This window comes from Agelaius tricolor, unplaced genomic scaffold (genome assembly GCF_023055355.1).
Source record: "Agelaius tricolor isolate 1412-34295 unplaced genomic scaffold, bAgeTri1.0.p SCAF_2, whole genome shotgun sequence".
Taxonomy (NCBI): domain Eukaryota; kingdom Metazoa; phylum Chordata; class Aves; order Passeriformes; family Icteridae; genus Agelaius; species Agelaius tricolor.
The window spans coordinates 79,215,758-79,237,000 of NW_027269262.1; the positions used below are offsets into that span (position 1 = coordinate 79,215,758).

Sequence of the window (21,243 nt, forward strand, 5' to 3'; positions counted from 1 at the left end):
CTGGACTCATGTACAACACAAATGCTAATAGTTCAGGTGTTTATGAGAGCAAACAAGTCAGGTCTTCAGGGCAAAGTTGGTAATTAGAAGGCTTATGGAAAAAGTTGGGCTTCAAGACATTTCTTATAGGCTCTGAGTTTCCTTCATAAAATAAATGAAGACCCAATTTTTAATTAATTTAAATATTTCAAGGATGTCAAAATTCCTGGGGTTTGTGCTCATATTATGAATATACAACATGCATATTCCCTTGCATATTGTATATTCTTGCACTCTTAATTTGAGGTTTGTTTTGCAAAAATAACCTGTCACAAATAACACTTATTAGCCACAATAGCCACTACTAACAAAAAGAACATGTAGCACTGTTTTCATGCTCTGTCTGGGTTTGCCCTTTCATACTCAGTCCCTTTGCTGTTATTCTCTTGATTTTAATGATATAACTTTGGTGAGTAGAGTAACTCACAGACTGTTTCTGAGTAGTTAATATTTACTGATACACTTAAAATGAAAAAATGTCTACTTCTGAATGGAAAAAAAAAAATCTTCAAAATCTTTCTGATATCTCAAACTAAAACTGAGACGTGCACAAGCCCACAGCTGTCTCCCAGGACAGATCCTGAGGACGGCAGGCTGTTTGGTGTAAGATTTCTGGGCACCTGAAGCAATGGCTCTGCTACTGTGTCCCTGATCTCCTTCGTTTTTGGGATTTGTTGTAGGACCTGTCAGAGTGGGTAAGATGGACAAACGCTGAGGGCCTGACTCGAGGCTGAGGTGCTGACCGATAGCTCCCGGTGCTGTGTGCGCCTTTTTCTTTCCCTGCGGACAAACTCCTCCGGCCGGCCAGGGAGTGCGGTGGGGTGGGACGGGGACAGGTCGGGCTTATCCTGCAGCCGTCAGCCTGTCTGAGATCCTGAAATCCTGGAGAGAAACATCCCGGAGCTGTGAAATGAAGCTTCCTGGGGCAGGGTGCCCGCGCTGTCCCTCTCCCCCACAAGCCCCGTGGGGGTCCGCAGCCCCGCCGCCTCTCTCAGCCCACGGCCGGTCCCCGTGCTGCCCTCCGTGCCGCCGGGGACAGGGGAGGCGCGCCGGGGCCCCGCCGGCGGCAGGGAACGCGGGTGCCTGGCCGGGCGCCCGTTTCCCGGGACTACGTTTCCCAGAGATCCGCGGCGCGGCCCCGCCCGCTGTCAGCGAGCGCTGCAGGTTGATCGCCGCGGCTGCAGATGAGCGGAGCCCGCGCGGGCGGGGGGGCGGCCGGGGCAGCGCCGCCGGGGCCGGGTCGGCGGCCGGCGCACTATGCGAGGCCGGGAGGATGGCGGTGGAAGGTAAGGGCTTCGCGTCCCCTGCCCGCCGCCCCCGGGGTCCCTCCCCTGTCTCCTCCCCCGGGCACTCACCTGCGCCGTGGCGGGGCCGCCCCGGCCCGGCCGGGTCCGGCGGGACAGCGGCGTCCGCCGGCGGGGCCACTGTGCCGCCCGCTGCCTCGGCCTCGCCGCGGGGCATCCCCGGCCCCCGCGCACCTCGGCCCGCCCGCCCGCAGCGCCGCGGCTGCCCCGGGCCAGGTGCCGTGGAGCCGGGCCGCGGCTGCCGCCCCCACCCGCGGCGGGGTGGGCGGCAGGGGCTGCCCGGAGGCTTCGCTCGGCAACTTCCCGCCGGGCCCGGAGGTGCCGCCTCTCCCGGCAAGGGCGGCCGACCTGCGCCGCCTCGCTCCGGAGCGGCCCCGGCCCCGCGCTCAGCCCGGGCGCCTCCCCCGCCCCGCCGCCGGTCGCTCTCCCGCGGGCGCCGAGGCGCCGCCGTCCCTCGCTGCTGTCCGGATCCCCGAAGTGCCCCCAGACCGCGATGCCCACGAAGCTCCAGCGTGCCCCGCATGGGCGCAGAGCTGTGCTCGGCCCCTCCTTCCCTGAGAGGGATGGAGAAGCCAAAGGGCCGAGATGCTCAGCTCCTGGGCAGCCGGGAGCTGTGAGGTGTTCACAAGGTGCCTGGCTCCTGGGGAAGTACCCCGGTAAATGAGGCGATAGCTACCAAGCCCTTGACAGGTGGATGCTTTGCTAGGTCTTCAGTAAATGCTGGGCTCCCTTCAGCCTTCTAACACTGGCTGTGTGTTCCCTTTCCATTGGATCTTCTGGGAAGTTGGAGAAGACAGGTGTATGAGAAAAGGCAAATCTGCCTTCCTGCTGTCTGCTTCCAAGATTCACTCGGTGTTCTAGTGCTTTAGACTGAGGCAGTGACAGTCCTGGGTTTGCGCCTCATCTTGTTTTATCGGCGCCCTTGAGAAAATTTAAGAATCCTGTGTAAAACCAGCCATCTGACCTCTTCTCCTGTGCTTAATTTAGTGTCTCCTGTGCTTAATTTAGTGTATGACAGTATTTTTGTGTGTTCATCCTGTGACTACCATGAGTTTTGTTTCTCAGTTATGCTGAAATCTTCAGTTCCATCAGATACGCTTGCTTTATTGCTGAAAATCATGCTGTAGCTGTCTTTTGCTGAGTACCCAAGTGAGCAGTGCAAATGATGGTCCAGCAAAAACTTAAACGTCCTGGAAGCAATGGGGAGCTTAACATCCCTGAAAAACAGCTTCCTGTGCAAATTCAAATAAAGATAAGCAAGACCACTGTGTCTCAAAAGGTGTCTGTCAACATCCCAAGTTGTTCATCCTAAGTGTAAACCTCTCCCTAAGGCAAGCATTTGTTAGGCACAGGCTGCTTTACTGAATGGCAGTTTTGAAGACTGGAATGATACAAAGAAGGAATGTAGTGGTCCTGAATAAAAGCATTACTTTGGTGGCAAAAGCATAATGACATGAACTGGGCATGCGTGCCCGGTAGTGGGTAAGTAAGTAAATGAAATGGACTGCCATGCACCAGATGGTTCATATGCCAGCAGCAACCCCTGTTTCAGTGTGCTCACTAATGTCATCCTACTTTATTTACTTGAAGTCCTTCTCAGTCTGTTTGCTAGATCTTTTCAGGTCTGTAATAATTCCTGTCATATCTGCAGTGCCCTCCATCTGAGAATCTCTAAAAGCTTTGTAAATATTAATGAAGGAAAGCTCTGCTAAAGCTTTGGGAAGCAGTGCCTTTCCCTTCTCCTGAGATGGAATTTTTTCTTTAACTCCTTCTTCCCATTTCCTTCCCCCAGGATGCATCCTGCTGTGGTGTGTCAGAACAGGCATTCTTGTCTCTGTGTTCTGCATTCCTCCCATTTTGTTTTTTTCTCCCTCAACTTTCTTGCCTTTGCACGATTCTGTTGCCCTCACACTAACACAGCACTATGACTATTTCAGCACAAGTAGCCATGTGGCTGTGACTGCTTTGTGTGTTTATAGTGCATTCACATTTCAGGCCTTTTATTATCCATCATTTTATGTTGGAGCCATGTTTCCTTGTGTGATTGTGCTTAAAAGCTTGCTTTTCTCTTAATGCACCTAGGGCCTTGTTGGAACCCTAGGTGTGAGCTGTGTTCTGTTCCTGAACTGTGACTTTTGGCAAGGAACATTATGAAGCTGTGGCATTACAGCTTCTGTTTGGAAAGCTGAGAGGTTCCATGTTCCTCATGACTCCAGTCATCACATTGTACAGACCCTGCTTTAGTCTAAAGTAGAGTTGCCATTGAATCTTCTAAATAGATACTTAGGAGAAAAATGTCCTGGACTCAGGAAGAGCAGACAGTTGGGATTTTTTTTTTTTTTCTGTTTGTTTGATTTGTTTGTTTTCTTTGGAAGCATGCCTTCCTGGTTTGCAGCTTGTGATCTTGAGAATATAACCTGCTGTACAACAGTTTTGGAAGCTTGGAAATAAGGTTTAAACTGAGGTTGTCTGGCCTTCCAGTCTCTGCAGTAGTCAGCTGGGAGCCTGGCTAGGATGGACTTCCTGGGTCTTTATTTTCCTTATAGAGTGATTCAAGGCCTTTGAATGGTTGGGCCAACTGGCTTCTTGTGCAGACTTGGGGGTGGCTCTGGGATGCAGCTGGGGGAGTGGGAAGGTCTCTGGGGCACAGGGGAGGCAGGGATTCTGCAGCACGGGAGTTCCTGGCTGGAGCCAACATCCTGCCCCACCAGCTCCACCAGGGCTATTGTTCTATGGAAACTGCCTGTTTGTCAGCTTCAGCCATGAACCCTGAGTCTTTGTTTTGTTTTTCCTTTCAGAAATGCTCTGCGTGGCTAAGGTGAAAATATTTTGTAGCTTACACTTTTTGGAAAGTCTTTGAAAAATTTATTATATCTAAAAATGCTGAAATCTTCCTCAAATCTGATTATTTTAAAGCTGTCTTAGTATGGTGTGCTGGGGTTTAGCAATGTCAACAAATGTCCATCTGTTTACTTCAGGAAAATATCCAAACTTTTTTACTGGGATAGCTGACAGTGGTAGACTTGCATATATGAAGTAGGAATTTGGAGAATACTGCAGTTCTTTGCCAGTTATATATAATATATTCTTTAGTGTCCCAAAAGAGTTTATGGGGACTGGGAGGTCCTTTGGGCTGTATAGTGCCAGTGCTTCCAGACTGATGAAAGGGTTGGTGTGTGTGTATGAGGAAAGTGAGTTTGCACTCCTTAATATGAGCCCGTTGAGATGGCAGCACTGCCAAGGTAAGTCTATTTTTAGACTCAACAGTTTTGACAATGTTCCTTTAAGTGTTTTTTCTCCTTCTAGTAAGAATGAAAGAACTAGGTCAGAGCCAGTAGAAAAAGGCTTTTGATCTCTGCAACAGTGTTCTCTTTTTTTTTTCCTTTTCAGTTTGCTCTTGTGCAGCAGAGGTAAAGGGGAAAAGAGAGAAATTGTGATTTCTTCCCCCCCCCCCCCCCCCCCCCCCCCCCCCCAGTGTTTATTGCACAGGAAGGTGAGAGCCTGACAGCACCCATCAGATGATGTCTGCATGCAGGTGATCCCACACAGTTCTGTTGGATCCCCTGCAGCTCTGATCTGTGGTGTTTTTGAGATTCCTTTGCAAAGAAAAGTGCTAATTATTTCATGGAGCTCTTTCATGGTAAGTGTTTAATGAAATTTGGTCTAACACCTTTCTTGCTGTGTATAGGCTTTGGAAAGTGCCACATAGATTTGTTGCAGGTTTCCTCCTAGAAGTTTATGTAAACTTCCAGTCTCCTATGGCTCTGGATCTTCCTATGGGACAGTGGGTTTTACTAAGTGGAGCCTTGCTGACATAAAATGACAATGACTGGCCTTACCCCTTGGTAAGGCCAGTCTTAAGGAGACTAAGACTCAAAGGAGGTTAGGGTGTTCTGTGGAATGGCATCCAGGTTGACTGCTGCAGAACTGAAGTTATTTGCAGCTTGTAACCAACTTCTATCAGAGTGATCCTGTGGATTTCAACTATGTGGTGTACCTTGGTTGAACGCCTGCAGTGCCTAGCAACTCCATGGATATTGAATGCTGCCATGTGTTTCTTCAGAGACTTGAAATATGGTGAGCTCATAGATGTGCTATGCTAACTCTGCCAAGAATGTCAAAGCAAGTTCAGGATCACCCAGAGGACAGCTTTGAAGCAGCTTTCAGTGTAGGTACCTATCATGCTGTTCCAGGGCGTGCCCAAAAGTACAACTCTTCTGACAGGTATTCAGTTACTCAACTTCGCCTTATTCCTACACCCACTTTGAGCTCAGACTGGATATGTCTCCATATCTGAGTTGCCAGGGAATGTGATCCAGTAGATGGTGTTTCAGCACACTTACTTGCCTATGGAGTAAAGAAGTAACAAGCCCTGTGATTCAAAAATAGCACATGTTTCTGTCATGTTTTTGGTATCTTCGGTAATTTCTAACCACTTCTTAGCCTGAGGGATTCAGAGATGTGGCTTGGAAATAGCTGCCAGTTGGAAGCAGGACAGAGAGAGACAACTCATTTCAACTCTCCAGGTGAAACAGTCACATTGGGTCATAGTAGAGGAGATAGATAACACCAATGCTGGAGGTGTATTAGACAGTGAGGCATGAGATTTGAACATCAGCTATTATTCTTGAGTTCTGTGTGTCACTTTCTGACCATTTTTTGCAAAAATGCATCAGCAATTATGGGATGCCAGACTGGAAGATACATCTCATCCACATTCAAGTGGCAGCCTCCTTGTTGGGCTGTAACATCTACCCCTTTATTTCTTGCTCAACAACAGCTCTACCTCCCACCCACCCCCACACTGTGCATACAGCTTCATGGCTGCGTGTGCTTCTCTGCTTTGAACCACTGCTTAGAGCTTTCCAATCTCTGTTGCTGCATTTGAAGGGGGGACTGTGAGCTGAAGTTCAGAAGGTGCACTCCATTGTGGGGGTTGGAGGCCCCAAAATGAAGCTGTAGCAACAAAGAATCGCCCTGCAATGGAGGGTCTTTGTGTGTATTCAGCTTGAGTGGAGGGTGGATATTATGCAAGTTATGTGATCATTTTACCCTCCCTGAATCAAGGTACCAAGTGTAGACTTGATGTGACGCTTTGTTCCTTTGGATGAAATTTGGTTGTAGGATAAGAGTGTTTCTTGAAACTCAGAAGTACTTCATATCAGCCAGTTTAGATACAGTTCCTTGAGTGTTTGACCTTACCCTTTAAAGTACATGGAAGACTTAGAAGCTCAAGGAGGTCACTGATTAATATAAATTTACTGGTTCAGTATAATTGAATACCATCCTAAGGTTAAAACTTGTCCAGTGGTGGCAATATGAATGCAAATGGAAGGAGTTATGCTTTGAAAGTTTGTGTGCTTTCTCCACCAAGAAGGGAATGCAAGTGAGCAGATGACAAGAGTTAGACTTTGGATGCATTTCCTAATGTACTACTGGAAAGTATTGACAAAACCTGTAGTGACATTGTAAGAGCTCATGTTTACTGCTTAATTGGAAACTGTAAAGTAGAACTTTTCTTAAGGGTTTTTGGAGGGTTTTTTTTTGTTCTTCTGTTATGTCCAAGCATGGCAGGCAACATCCAAGGAGGTTGTGTAGCTTTATTCCTCTTGTGTACAGCTAAGTGTGTGAGGCCAAGACAAGCTGCTCAGAGCCAGTCTCTGGTGCTTCCCAGTATTGCTGTGTCACAAGGGCTGTGGCAGGAGAACAGCAGGGACAGGCTCAGAGCAAGGCACTGCAGCTGGATGGTGTCAGAGTTGCAGGCTGGTGCTGGTTGTTGAGTTGATAAGCATGGAGAGCTTTCTGTCCAAAGCATCTTCTGTGCAGGCTTGCTGGTGGGTGCAGAACTCGGTGTCTGTAGAGCACTGTAAGTTTTACTTTTGCCCATTGGTCTCTGAAAGTAATACAGCTAGTTTGCAGAGGTAGTAGAGCTGTTAAAAGGCTGCTTTTCAGTTCAGTATTGAGTCTGTGGGTCTGTTGGGATAGTGTGCCTGGTTTTGGAGCCAATTTTCTCTGTTGTCCTGGCTGAGACAGCTTTACCTTCTTGTGCCCTGTTTTGTCTCTTGACTTGTCTCTTCTGATGTCCAGACTGTGTGATCTCTAATGCATTGCTCCTTTCTGTGAGCAAGAGACACTCAGAATTTAAAACTGAGCAATCCTGTTGTTGGGTATTTCTCATGAAAGCTGTTGCCTTTGAATGGATACAGGTATTTACCCTTGCAGATTAACAATTGAACAGCTCAGCCCTCAATTATCTGCTCAAAACATGCAGAGAATGTAGAGGGAGTAGTTCTGGAAGGTGCCAAAGGCAAAAGAGCTAAAAAATGGAGTAATTTTGAGGTCTTCTGAAACTGTCTGGTTGGTGCTGGTCAAAATAGCAAATAAGATCTCAAGAACTATGAGGAGAGCTCTGAACAAGGCAAGCTCTGAACAATGTTTCTGTATCATTGCATATTGCTCTTGTATTGTCAATGCTCCCTGCCGCTTTTGCTTGCCACACCCTAAAAGAAGGAGAGGACTGGAAAAATAGGGAAAAAACAAGTCAGCTGGTCAGAGACATGGTGTGTTCTCTGAAGGCAGGTTACAGATACTATCATTCTTAAGCTTGGAAAAGAGATGAGCAGGTTACAAAGAATCTGAATCTTTAGCTTGGAAAAGAGATGACCATGGAGAGAATCCTTAGGTCTTGATGAATGGTGTGGAGAAGGTGGAAAAAGGAACTAGGTCACAAGGCAGAACAATGAAGCTGTGGGGTTTTGTGCTTTAAATTAAAAAAGGAAATAGTTTTTCATATAATACAGGGGTTCCCCAAGTGCACTTTTAACCTTGGGGGTCATTCCTAATGTGCCAAGGCTGGATCACTTCATGTACGCCCTGCTCTCAGGCTGTTCTTTAAGCAGTGGCATAAAGGGCTAAACTTCTAGTCTGACCCAGCTTGATGACTTTTATGACAAAGTCTAGCTCATCTGCTGTGTGTCCAGAACAATTCTACTCACCACAAGAATTTGATTTGCATTGAGTAGCTGAGAGGGAAATTTGGTCAGGACAATCCAGAAACAGAGGAGATGAGGAATTAGGCACTGAGTTACAGAAATATTAACAAGCAGGATCATGATGCATAAGATATGTCACTTTCTTTTTCTTAGTTTATAAGAACTGATACTGCTCTGGAAGAGGAACTGTGTGCCATGTCTGGTCAATGGGATTTGGGGAAGGAGAGGCCTGGTATTAGGCTACAACTGTAGAAATGCCATCTGGAAAATACTGATTCTCCACAGCAGGTAGGGTTGGAAACACCTGTACTGACCTCTCTAAATGAGGTGAAATATGGTCTGAGAGAGCCATTCAGGAGAACCTGAAGCACATTAGTTCTGCAGCTGTCAGCCTTAGTGGCTTCTGCCTTGAGTAGGTTTTATGTTCCCTTACCTTTGCAAAGGATTGTCCTTCTCTCTCCAGAAGTGTCCTGTTGCAAAAGGACTACAGAAAGAGTGAGGCAGTTGCTGTGAATAGCTGCATGTTCTGTGTGCAGCATAAGGTAAAGTTGGCATTAAAGAGCAGCTTCATTACCCGAAGCAGTAAGAATTCAGCCTAGTTTGTGCTCCTGGATGAAGCAAGGAGGTGTGCAGGGTCTGAACTTGGGCTGAAGTAAACCCTGCATTCAATTACAGGATCTAATATACTTTCAGGGAGTATGTCATTGACAGAAATAAGAGTGTGAGGAAGACAGTGTGGATTTTAGCTGGTCTTTGGTGCAGCCCTATCCTGTGCTAGCTCCTGTTCTTTAGCTGAACATTCAGGTTATTACTTCCCTCCATTCCTCCACTCATTTGCTCACCTCTGCCCTGTCTTTGTGGCTCTTTTTAACAAAAAAATTATTTTCTTCCCCCAGAGGGGATTTTGCTTGAGTTGATTTTTTTCTCTGCAAATAACCTAGTAAAAAGCAAGAAAGAGACTTTTAATAATGCTGTTTCATAAACATAAAGAAAGAGAATTGTAATGTGCGTCAATAGAGGCTTTCTCTCAGATTGTCCTCTGCATGCTCTTGGCTGACGGTTTGTTGCTACACAAATCATCTGGGGTACTAGAGTGAGTAGGATACAGTGGTATGAGCAAGCAGTAGGAGGTGAAGAATTTTACTGGGGGAAGGAAAGAAGGCATTTCCAGGCTCTTCAGTTAAGTGTACCAGGGAAGGGATATCCTTGAACAGTAATAAAGGAGGTAACTTTTAGGCAGTTGAGAGAAATCCAGGACTGAGAACAGAAGTCAACTGCCAGATTTCAAACTAGTTATGCTAGTGGGGATGAATATTTTCCTTTGCATTTTGTTGACTGTGCCTCATTCATGGGACAAGAAATAAAGCCCAGATCCACAGCTAAATGTGGCCATTTCTGTGCCACATGTTCAGCAGACACTGGCTTTCATGAGTAGGGCAAAGGCAGAGATCTGTGCTGCATGTGTGGGACAGTGCATCTCTGGTGCCATAATGAGGACTTAACCTGTTTGAGCTGTTCTTTGTGTGCTGGATAGGCTTGTTAGCATTTAAAAACGTTTTTTGATGTCATGTTGGCTGAGTACAGAATTGAACAGTAGTATTGTTAGGACTTGAGAAGAGGCAGTCTCAGAAATGTAGCTTGTAGTGAAGTGTGACTATCCCAGCTTCCTAATCAGTGACTACAAGACAAGTTTATTCCAAGATCAGTGGAACTAATGCAGACTCATTGTATACCCAGGTGTGTTATTACTCTTTTTTATCTCTCCATTTTCTCTGCAAAATCCTTAGGGCAACAGTGGTACCTGGTTTGGAGTTTGCCTAAGTTGGTTGCTGACTGACAGTTGTAATATATGATGAATTCTTTTCTTTGTGAGAGAAAATTATTCAAGGTCTCTGCTTCTCTATCTACCAATAGATTTTCTTTGTTTTTCATTCATACAATCCTTATCTGTTATAGCACCCTCTTTTATGCAACTTTGTGCAACTCACAATCTTCAAATCCAGACTTCTTTACTATTAAAGAGAATCTACAAATGACCAATATTTTAATCCCTTGCTTAAATGGTTTTCTCGTGTGCAGGTGAAACATATTACTTACTGACCTTTACTACATTGTTCACTAAGATCCATTTTGCTCCAAGTTAATTGCATAGTTCTTAGTCCCCTTATGTGTCAGTATTTCTCCTGTTCATCTATACCTGTACAGGATTTGTGGTAACCTGGCCTTATTTATTCACTAGATAGGTTCATTTTTCAATGAGTCTCTGTTGCTAGCGTGAATTCAAGAGCTGCTTGTACCAAGTGTACTTTTATTAAAATGAGAAAATGCTTCAGAAATAATATTGCTCTCCAGTCACTGTGTCAGCTTTTTATAATGAAATCTTGTTGCTGTTATAAAGGCTGAACTTGCATTACTGAGACACCAAGGTCTGTCTAGCATAGCGATGACATGCAGTCTGCCTCCTGAAGAGCAGGTGTAAAAGAAACTGTTTACAGCATTTGCTAAAGTCTGTAAGATAAGAGATGGTAAGTGGATATTACCATACATAAAATAAATAGTTTCCAGTAGGAAAACTGTAAAAAAAGGAATAAGGAAGTTTCTTAGCTGAAGAAACTTAATTACATACCTATCCTGGTTGGGTGAGGGTCTCAGAAGGCAAACTCAACCCATAGAAGAAGAGAATTTCTTATTCTGGGCTTAGTGTTTTGGTTTTGTAAAGAACTAAGGGGTCTCTTCTCTCTACACTCGAGATTTTTTTTGGCCTTCAATCGAATTATGAGTTTAGTTTGATTCTAGATATGAAAGTGCTGAGTTACTCATTTGGATTTCTTGATATATTTCTGTCATTGTACAATACTTTATACCATCTTACAGCTTGTTAGAGATATATATGTGTAGTAGCTTGTCTCTGAAAACATACTTTTTCTGTGTTCTTCCTTGGCTTTAGTTTTGTGTATTTTTTAATTGTTTCTGGAGAGAGCGAGTGGCTTAGAGCAGTAATTGGCTCGATACCATGGGATGACTACCCCATTGTTCAGCTAGAGATGTTCAGGGATAGTTGGCTCAGGAATGCCATTACCTTAAGTTTTCTTGCTAATAATAATTCCAAAGAGGTAAAAAGGCAAAAGCCTGACAAGTCACAGTTAAAAATCAAAATGGATGCTTTTCCTCTGAACACTTTATCCACTTCTGCCTCTCTCCACTTTTTACACCTGTGTCCCCTTTGCTCTGCCCTTCCTGCCCTCTTGATCTGGCTCAATGTCCACTCCTTGCTGCTGGGCTGTCACCCATCCTGCCCAGCTGTTGGGCACGTCCCACTGCTTTAACAAAGACTTGGTTGTGAAATTCATATCTTGTAAGAAGCTGGGTTTTTGTTTAATTGATTAATGATTAGTAGTCATTATAACAAGAGGCTAGAAAGACAAGCAGCTCCCTGGAGGGATCTGCAGGTACAGGTGTGTGTCTGTCTGCCAAGCCTTGCTGCCTGTGTCTGTCTGAGCTTTGTGTGCAGAGCTCCAGGTACAGCTCATCAGCAGCAGCAGTTCACAGTGCACTCCCCAGATCAATACTGGCCTCCCTTTTGGCACAGCCTGTTTGGAATTGCTTGATGCTGCTTTTTGATGCTGACCAGCAGAAGCAGATAGCTAGACCCTAATATTACTTCAGTTAAGTACTTTGGGATTTCAGCCTTACAGGAGGTTTGTGATAAATTCATGTGACCTGTACTGAAGTAGAAAAGGTCCTGACTGATTTGCTGGGCTTCTTTGCTCTGTGTGAGTGCTGCTGATTTGGTGGCCATTAGACAGACAGGTTTGAAGAACAGGGTGGGCTAAATCTTGAATTTACTTGCTCAGCAGGTTGTCAGCAGTATTTACTAGGTTGCAACATAAGCAGCAGATTGTATTTATGTGAAACTTTGCATTTTCAGCTGGTTCCAAGTGATGTGTTGGGGGAACTGTGCAAATTTACATTAGGTGAAGAGAGGACTATATGGAGAAGTACTTCTGGTAGGCAAAAGCCAGACAGTTTCTTAAAACTAGAAGCTGATTGATGAGGCAGATGAACCATCCATAGGAGTTACAGAAACTCATTACTATGGAAAAAATTTCTGCCAGACAAAGTAGTCAAAATAGTCCTAAATTTTATAGTACAAATTAAAGCCATCTTTATTTGCTGTTTTTAATCTTGTTTTTTACTATTGTAGAAGTAGTAGTAACTGCTCAGGTCAGATATTTTGAAAATAATTCCATGTTTGCTAGGGATATGCAGAGCTGCTAATGAAGTATAAGCTTCTTGAAATTCAAGAAGGGCTTTGCAGTGCAGATCCATCTTGCTCATTTGGTAAGTGTGAGGAGGCATCTCAATCTGAGCAAGACTTCAGTGTTTTCAGTGTGAATATCTCCTCTCTGATCAACCCAGATAAAGCAGGTTGTGAGTAAAGGCAAGCAAAAAGCCTCAGGGATTCTGTCTGACTGCTCTGGATTGAAAAGCCTCTGGAAGTGTATAGAACTCTCATTGAAAATGCTGACTGCAAAATTTGATGTGATTGGAGGTTTGATTTACTTTTGACAAAGAAATGGGCAGCGATGGAAGGAACAAGTCCAGTGAGAGCTGCTGTCCAAAGGTGTTTTTCCCTAGAAATACTCGATAAATCTTTGTGACTACTGAAATGACTGAAAAGATATTTGGACCCTTTCTGTAAGGTCCCTGCTATGTCCAACTCGAGTTTGTTAATGTTCAAGCTGTGGAATGGATGAACTTTTGTCTGTCCTTTTCAACAATGTGGTATTTTATGGTGGGAGTAGTAGGTGGATTGTATGGACTTACCTCTTAGCATTGTGCAGCTAGTCCGTGGAATGAATACATAAAATGGAGCTTGCAAGGTTGCCAGTATTTGACACATGAAAGTTTTGTAAGGATTGTTAGAGCTTGGGTGGGTATCTCCTGTGCCTGCTTTTTGTCTCTGAATAGCAAAAGCTAGCATATGACTATGATGCACACAGAACAGGGCACATGAGTAAGAAGATGCTATTTTTACTCGATCACTTTTTAGAATAGAACAATTGTTATTGCATGTAACTCAAGTACTTGCCAAATACGCTTTAATGTAGCCTTAATTGATCTGCTTAAAGTTTTAAGCAGCCAGCAGTATTCCCACTGAAACACATAGTTATGAAAGGTTTGACACAGTAGGCAGTGAGTGCACAGAGGTAGTGATTGATCATAGATTTATCTGCTAAGCCTTGAGCCTACAGATGGAGAGACAAAGACTTTCCATCTGCCCATGCAAAACTTTGGATATATCAAGGCTGTGTTCTGAAGAGTGCCTTCAGGCTTTTTTCCAGACAGGATTCACAGAGTACCCTCTAGGAAAAGACAAGGCTTGCCCCAGATGCCAGTAACTTGCGTTGGCTCTTGGTGACTTCTGTGTACCATCAAGCATGCTCAGACAAGCTGTCTCTTGGCTGCTTGCCATCTGGGAGGCAGGCAGGCATGGGAGGAAGGTAGCTGGGGGGGCAGAGCATTCTTACTGCCCTGTGAGCTCTTTCTTGAAACTGCGTGTGCACCCTGGAGAGATCTGTGTGGGCATGGAACTGGCTCACGTGTATGGGCCAGCTTCTGCAGGGCAACAAATTATCTTGCTCTGTATACATGGAAAAGACTTGAGTTTGTCTTCCACCATATATAAAAAGTACTTAGTGTATTGCATCCTAGTTTTTTAGGACAGATGTAGGGTAATTTTTCCATTTTAGATGCTCTGCTAACTCTTTTTCTCACAGAGCTTTTCACTCTCATAACTTGGAAGATCTCAGCAGTCTTTTTAGATGCTGAAAAAGTGGATATTAGATTCAGCTTTACCATTCAGTTAGGAGTACAAGAGCACTTAAGTACCTTTGTTTTAAATAATAGTTTGTTTAATAAATGTAATCTTTGGATCTACGTTATTGTGTCTGCCAGCACCATTCATTATGTGCTTGTTGCTGTGCAGTCAGAGCTCTACAGAACATCCACCCTCCTTCCTCAAAAGGAAACAAGTTCCCACCACAGAAAGCTTTCAGTACAAGTTGAACAACAATTGTTGGGGGATCATGAAGAGAGAATAATCAGCTGAGGTGGGGTTTTCAGCAGGGAAAGGAGAATATAAGTGATCTGAATCTGGATGAAGGGTTGTATTACAGAGATATAGACGATATATGAATATTGAGATTGTATGGAAGAATATTGGAAGAAGTTCTGTTTCAAAATCAATGATATTGCTGATATAGTGGTATTAGGCTGATACTGTGAGCTGATTTAGAGGGTGTTTGTTGTCTTGATGTACTGTTAAAATTTGGGACTGATCAGGTGGATGCAGTTTGGTGGAATGAAGAGGTGCTGAGGCAGCAGGGATATTGTCAAAGGAGCAGTGTGGGAGAATGGTCTGAAAGCAGAGGGTAGGATGAGCTAGTGTTAGCCAGTACCAGAGTAAAGAGGAGTAATGGTCTGAACAATATTTTAGCCAGAAACTACTTTGTCTCAAGAAAGAGTTTTTTCCAGATGAATGCCATTAAGTCCTAAAAGAAATTTAAGATGTGTCAGCTAAGAGTCAGAGCGCATGGGCTGTGGTGAAGTTAGTGATTTGTGATTATTTTCTAAGAGCTGTTTTGACTCAGCTCTATGGGGTGTTAACTCTGGGTGCTGTCAGCCCACCAAGCCCCATTAGGTTTGATAGTTGGTCCTGGGTTTTGAGCTGACCTTATCTAGCTAAAATTATATAAGATGTAGATTTAGGAAGAGAATAAATTATTGACCAAACATTGACCTCTTTCGCTGCCTTTAACAAATCCTGAAAGGGAACCATTTTGGTTTGTATTGACATTTAAAAGGAGGCAAGAACTCCACCTATCTGCCACAAAGATGGATCTGTGTGGTAACAGGAAATAACAGACCCACACAAGGAAATAGTCCTTGCTCCTATTCTCTGTGTAGCTGAGGGTTGGAGGTAGCACTAGAAGAAAATAATAGAGCTGGCTACCTAAAGATGTATTGTGACAAAGAAAGAGAAACTTGGCCAAGTGACTGAGATACTTACTCTTCTTAGGAGATAAATACCCCTAGAAAAAAGTTCTCTTTCCCCACTTCCCTCCCCCACCCTTCAATATTAGCAACTCTGGAAAAGTCCCCTAGGACAGCCTGTGTTTCTTTTAACCACTCACCTGTTTTCAATTAAAAGGCAGTGGGCATCTCTGTAATTGCTAGCAGCCTCTTCCATTTTTTCTCTTTTGTATCCTGAAGGAGCCCAGTAAAAGGCATTGCTGAAAAAGCACTAGCATTCATTACTCTTGAATGCATGATGGGCTAAGAGTCAAGCAGCATCTTGCCAAGTGACTTATTTCATTTTTAAGCCATCCAGGTGCTTATAGATTTATAAAACCATTGAAGTTGGAAAAGAGCTTTAAAATCAAGTCCTGCCCTTAACCCGGTACTGACAAGTCCACCACTAAACCATGTCCTCAAGTGCCATGTCTAAATATTTTTTAAAATACTTTCAAGGATGTTGACTGCCCCACTTCCTTGGGCAGCCTGTTCCAATGCCTGACAACCATTTCTTCCATGAAGAAATTTTTCCTAATACCCGATCTAAACTTCCCCTAGCCCAACTTGAGGACTTTTCCTCTGATCCTGTCACTGTTACCTGGGGGAAGAGACCGACCCCACCTGGCTGCAGCCTCCTTTCAGGGAGCTGGAGAGAGTGACAAGGTCTCCCCTGGGCCTCCTTTTCTCCAGGCCAAACACCCCCAGCTCCCTCAGCTGCTCCTCCTCAGACTTGTGCTCCAGACCCTTCCCCAGCTCTGTTGCCCTTCTCTGGACACACTCCAGCCCCTCCATGTCCTTCTTGTACTGGGGGCCCAGAACAGACACAGCACTCGAGGTGTGGCCTCACCAGTGCTGAGTACAGGGGGACAATCCCTGCCCTGGTCCTGCTGGCCACACTGTTTCTGATCCAGGCCAGGATGCCATTGGCCTTCTTGGCCACCTGGGCCCACACTGGCTCACGTTCAGTCACTGCTGACCAGCACCCCCAGGTCCTTTCCCAAGGGCAGCTCTCCAGCCACTGTTCCCCAGCCTGCAGGGCTGCAGGGGGTTGCTGTGACCCAAGTGCAAGACCCAGCACTTGGCCTTGTTGAATCTCACAGCACTGGCCTTGGCCGCTGATCCAGCCTATCCAGATCCCTCTGCAGAGCCCTCCTACCCTCCAGCAGTGTGATCAGCACTCCCAACCAACTTGGTGTCATCTGCAAACTTTCTGAGGGTACCATTGATCCCCTCATCCAGACTGGTGAGAGATATTAAATAGAACTGGCTGTGGGGAACACCACTTGGAAAAGTCCCCTAGGACAGCCTGTGTTTCTTTTAACCACTCACCTGTTTTCAATTAAAAGGCAGTGGGCATCTCTGTAATTGCTAGCAGCCTCTTCCATTTTTTCTCTTTTGTATCCTGAAGGAGCCCAGTAAAAGGCATTGCTGAAAGAGCACTAGCTTGATATAACTGGCTTGATATAACTGGAGTTATATCAAGTTATAACTTGATATCAAGTTATATCAAGTTATATCAAGCACTAGCTTGATATAACTGGAGTTATATAACTGACCAGTCATCAGCTTGATATAACTCCATTCACTACCACTCTCTGGGCCTGGCCGCTCAGCCAGGTTTTTGCCCAGTGAACAGTACCCCAATCCAAGCCATGAAAAGCCATTTCTCCAAGAGAAGGCTGTGGGAGACAGTATCAAAGTTGAGGTAGACAACGTCCACAGCCTTTCCCTCATCCACCAAGTGTGTCATGTGGCTGTACATAGGAGGAGGTAAGGTTAGTCATCATGCTGCCATGTTATCAAAACCTGTATCATTTGCTGCCTCTAATGCATGGTAAATTAGTGCCATAACCCAGAAGGGTCTCCTTGTTGATGCCATGCAACCCTTCTCCCTAATCTCTATTGTTTGGGAGCACTTGGAAGGGAGGAGTTGGAATTCACAGGAGACTTGCTGCTGGCATTGTTCTTCCAGACAGTTTTAAGTTCTACTGCGCTACCTAATTTCTTTTTGGTGAGCACTGGAACTGGGCTGACAGCCAAAAACTGCCTGCTTCTGAATGTTGCTGTAGTGTGTTAGGGTTTCAAAGGTGTCTCTAGGAGTCTTCCTATTCAGCTAGGGAAGATCCTGGCAGTTGGAGGATTTTTATGGATTGCATCTGATACCAAATGTGTTTTTACTGCTGGTCAGCCCTTGCTGGAGCAGGGTGTGCTAGGAGGGGAGGACTTTTACAGGTCAGTTATGATACATTTACATTTTTTGTACAGGGGGAATTAATTAGGTTACTAACAGAACAGTTTTTATTCTCAGTGTGCTGTGAAAATAGTCTTGGTGGATCACATCTATCTTTCTGTGGTCTGGAGGACAGGCAGAGTTGTTAGTAGTTGTTTCCTTTGGGTAGGTTAATATGATCTAGAGGAGCTAGATAATAGTAGGTGGCTATAATCTAGGAGAGAGAGAATTTTTTTGGTGTCTTGAGGCACACTGATGTAAATGTAAACCACAGAATCAAATTTCTTTTTAAGTTCCCAGAGGAGGTGTTCCTGTCCTTGGCTTGCAGATGTAGGTATTGTAGTAGTTGCAGAGATCACTTATCTTTTAGAAATATTTGGATGTTTTTAAAGATCTCAAGGCAAAATGGTCAACATTTTGGCCTCTGCTTTAATTCTGTACCAAGGAATTCTTGTAATTGAGACTCAAAGTTTTCAATTAAGACTCTAGGATTTAAGCTGAAGAGATTTTCAAAAGGTGCTGAAGTTAAATAACCCTTTGCTTTCACAGGCAGCTTGAGCCAGTTTCCTGTGAGAGGCCTTCAAGGGCTGATCTGTAGCGGGAAGAAACTGGCAGTTCTTCCCCCGCTCCCCATCCTTTGCTTCTAAGTCAAGCAAGAGTAAAAGGGCAGCTTTTGTTTTGGCTGTACATTGTAGTTCAGGTTTATATTCAGATCTGTCAAACATTGCACCACAGTATCTGAGCAAAGTTCTTTTGTACACAGGGGAGGTTGGGACCATTAATTACAAGTAGTGCTAAAAGTAGCCCAGTTGTGCAGGAACATAAATGCAAAAGTCAGTCACATAAAGGGGAAGTTATCTCAGTATCCACACATTTTTAAAATCACTACTATATGTGTGAGTGCTGAAACTGTGAAAATTTGGGCAGAAAGCAAGCTACTGCCATAGTTCTAAAAGGCCATTTCTGTTGTATGGTTTGCATTTGTTTTATTTTTTTCCTCTGGATGCTTTCCTTATTCTGCTGTCATTAATCCCTACCTCATTATATACTCCTAGGGAGTACATCTCTCTTGCTTGTTAGGATGGTGTAGGTGGTAACTTGCAGTGGTACAAAGGACTGAAGGAGAAATAATCAGCTGGATAAGTCATTACTCTGTGCAGAGACTGACTTGCTGATTTTTTTGTGCATGGCTTACTTATCCCACATTCTTCAAGACCCAGAATGTTGTAGGAATTGAAAATGTAATAGAAAACCTTCAACTTGTTTGCCTAGAACAGAAAAAAATGTATGGTTGGATGATGAACATTTAATAAAAGCTCTAAGTTGAGGGTCTTGGAAGCTCCAGTGAATTCAGCAGAGCACCGTTCTGCATGGTAGCCTGCACTAAATAAATTTATACAGTGCTGCATTCCTCTCTTTCTCAAATATCTCACCTTGAATCCACATCAAAGTACAGATGGTTCATTTGCTGTGGTCTGACACAGCTCTGGTTACTGCATGGCACTTCTCAGTAGTTCGTGCTAAATGTTTGAACCGTTGGGTTCTTCTTTCCTAAAGCAATGTTTCCTAAAGCAACGTTTCTCATATTTTTTCCCAGCTCTAAAGCAATGTTTCTCCTATTTTTTCCCAGCTATCCATTGCAATCTGAATCCAAATGGTATTGATCACCCTGTCCCCACAGAAGGCATTAACCTGCAGCTTGAAGGCGAAGGAGTTGATTCGCTGGCGGTTAAGAGCACCGGTACTCCCAAAGGGCCCGAGTCAAAAGACACACCCAAGAGACAAGTGGAGCCAGAAATATCTAAGGTAGGTAGAATTGCCTTCTTATTTATTTTGGTGAGTCTTTAAGAATCCAGGCTTCTTGAAGTCCTGGCGTCTGCTTAAAAAGCATTTATCATCCTGTTAAAGACATATAAAGGTGTAAAAATAGCAGTCAGTCTGAGGAAGTGGGTGTTACAGAAGCAAGGTACTGCTGTGGAGTTGTAGCATACACACACCTTGGATATTCCACTATTCTGTTTTTCTCTAAATGAAGATAATTAAAGTAATGGGATCTCTCTTTTTCAGACACTGTGGAGACTTTTTCCAAATGACTTGGATAACAAGCAGAATGGGCACAGAAATGTTTTTCTTGAGGTTATTTTTTTTGTTTGTATATTTTTTTTTTCTTGAGTCAGGTAAAGGAGGAGAAAAGTTCTATGGATATATGAATATGTGGATTTTTATATGGGTGACTGATTTTAATAATCTGTTAACTCATTTTAGGTAAAATACCAGGCCAGTTCTTCCATGTCTGATATGACAGTGAGCAAACGTAGTTTAGAGATGAGTTCCTGAAAACAAACGTGTCTGTTCTTACTCATAAACTTCTACTTCTTGTATGAGTGCAGCAGACATGACTACCAAGTGCAAGTGAATGTGTGTACTCAAGATACTTTGGTATAGGACAGTAATTTGTCATATTAGATACATTTTTAACTGGAATCACAGAATATTCTGAGTTGGAAAGGATCCCACAAGGATCATCAAATCCAGCTCCTAAGTGGATGGCCCGTACAGGGATTGAACCCACAAGCTTGGCATTACTGGCACTAGGCTCTAACCAAGGAAGCTGGTCTCAGGGTCAAAAGACAGATAAGAGAATGTTATAAAATAATTGGGAAGCATTCTTTAAAAGCCTTATCAGTATTTTTGATTCTTAAAGGCCTAAAACCAGGAGTTTGGGGGTAATTTCTGCAGAGTGGAAAATTGAGTCTTTATTGAATCTGACACTTTGAGAGTTATTAGAGCAAATAAAATGAGTGTCTTTTTTTCTAACAGGTTCAAAAAGGCAATAGAAATTATTTCAATGACTGAACAAATAGGAGTATTTCCTACTGCCAACAGTACAATAAACTTAAAAAAGAATACACATATGATTGTGATGTATGTCACTTTTGGAATAAAATAGTATTAAATGTTTTGAGCTATTTCCTTGACAATTAAGGTTTGGTATGAATTCTCCATTCTATTTTTTATCTAAAATATCTAGTTTAAAGTTATTACAATTTAACTCATTTCATTCTGACTTAATGCATCAAACTAGATCCTTCATTACAGGCTGGCAGCAATTAAAAAACCTCTGCTACCTGCAATCTGTTTGGTGGCCATTTATCAACCACCTTGCTGATTTGTCATGAACCCTTGGAGAACAGGTTTGTGGTTACTGATTTGAAATACCCATTTGGTAACAAGACCACCAGATTTTGGATGGGTTTTGAGACAAAGCTCAGCAAATAAGGCATTTGCCCAGCTGTTCACAAAGGCAAGCTAACCCTGCTCATGTTTCAACATCAGCAGATGAAAATTTGCCCTGTATTGAAGGCTGAGGAGGTGTGGTAAACTTGGAAACCATACAAGCTTGGGAGTGAAGAAACTAAATGGTGCAGTAGGGCTCCCAGCTGAGAATGGGCTTGTGTGTAGCTGACATGGAATACAGTCATATCAAAGTTGTCTTTGCTTGCAAAAAACTTATCCTAATGAAAAATCAGAGTGAAATACATCAGTGACTTAATGTAAGCAAGCCTGCTGTCACTGTCTGAGCTGTGATTGTTGGACTGAT

The 21,243-nt window shown here is 43.9% G+C and overlaps 1 protein-coding gene across 1 annotated transcript in view; it reads left to right on the forward strand.

Moving 5' to 3' along the window:
- Positions 1 to 919: 919 nt before the first annotated feature.
- The window catches only part of SAMD12 (sterile alpha motif domain containing 12), a 175,200-nt gene continuing 154,876 nt past the window's right edge, over positions 920 to 21,243 (forward strand). The window contains exons 1-2 of the mRNA XM_071421690.1: positions 920 to 1,325; positions 19,273 to 19,448. Of these exons, the coding sequence (XP_071277791.1) occupies positions 950 to 1,325; positions 19,273 to 19,448 (552 nt within the window). The 5' untranslated portion in view covers positions 920 to 949. The remainder of the gene's footprint in view (positions 1,326 to 19,272; positions 19,449 to 21,243) is intronic.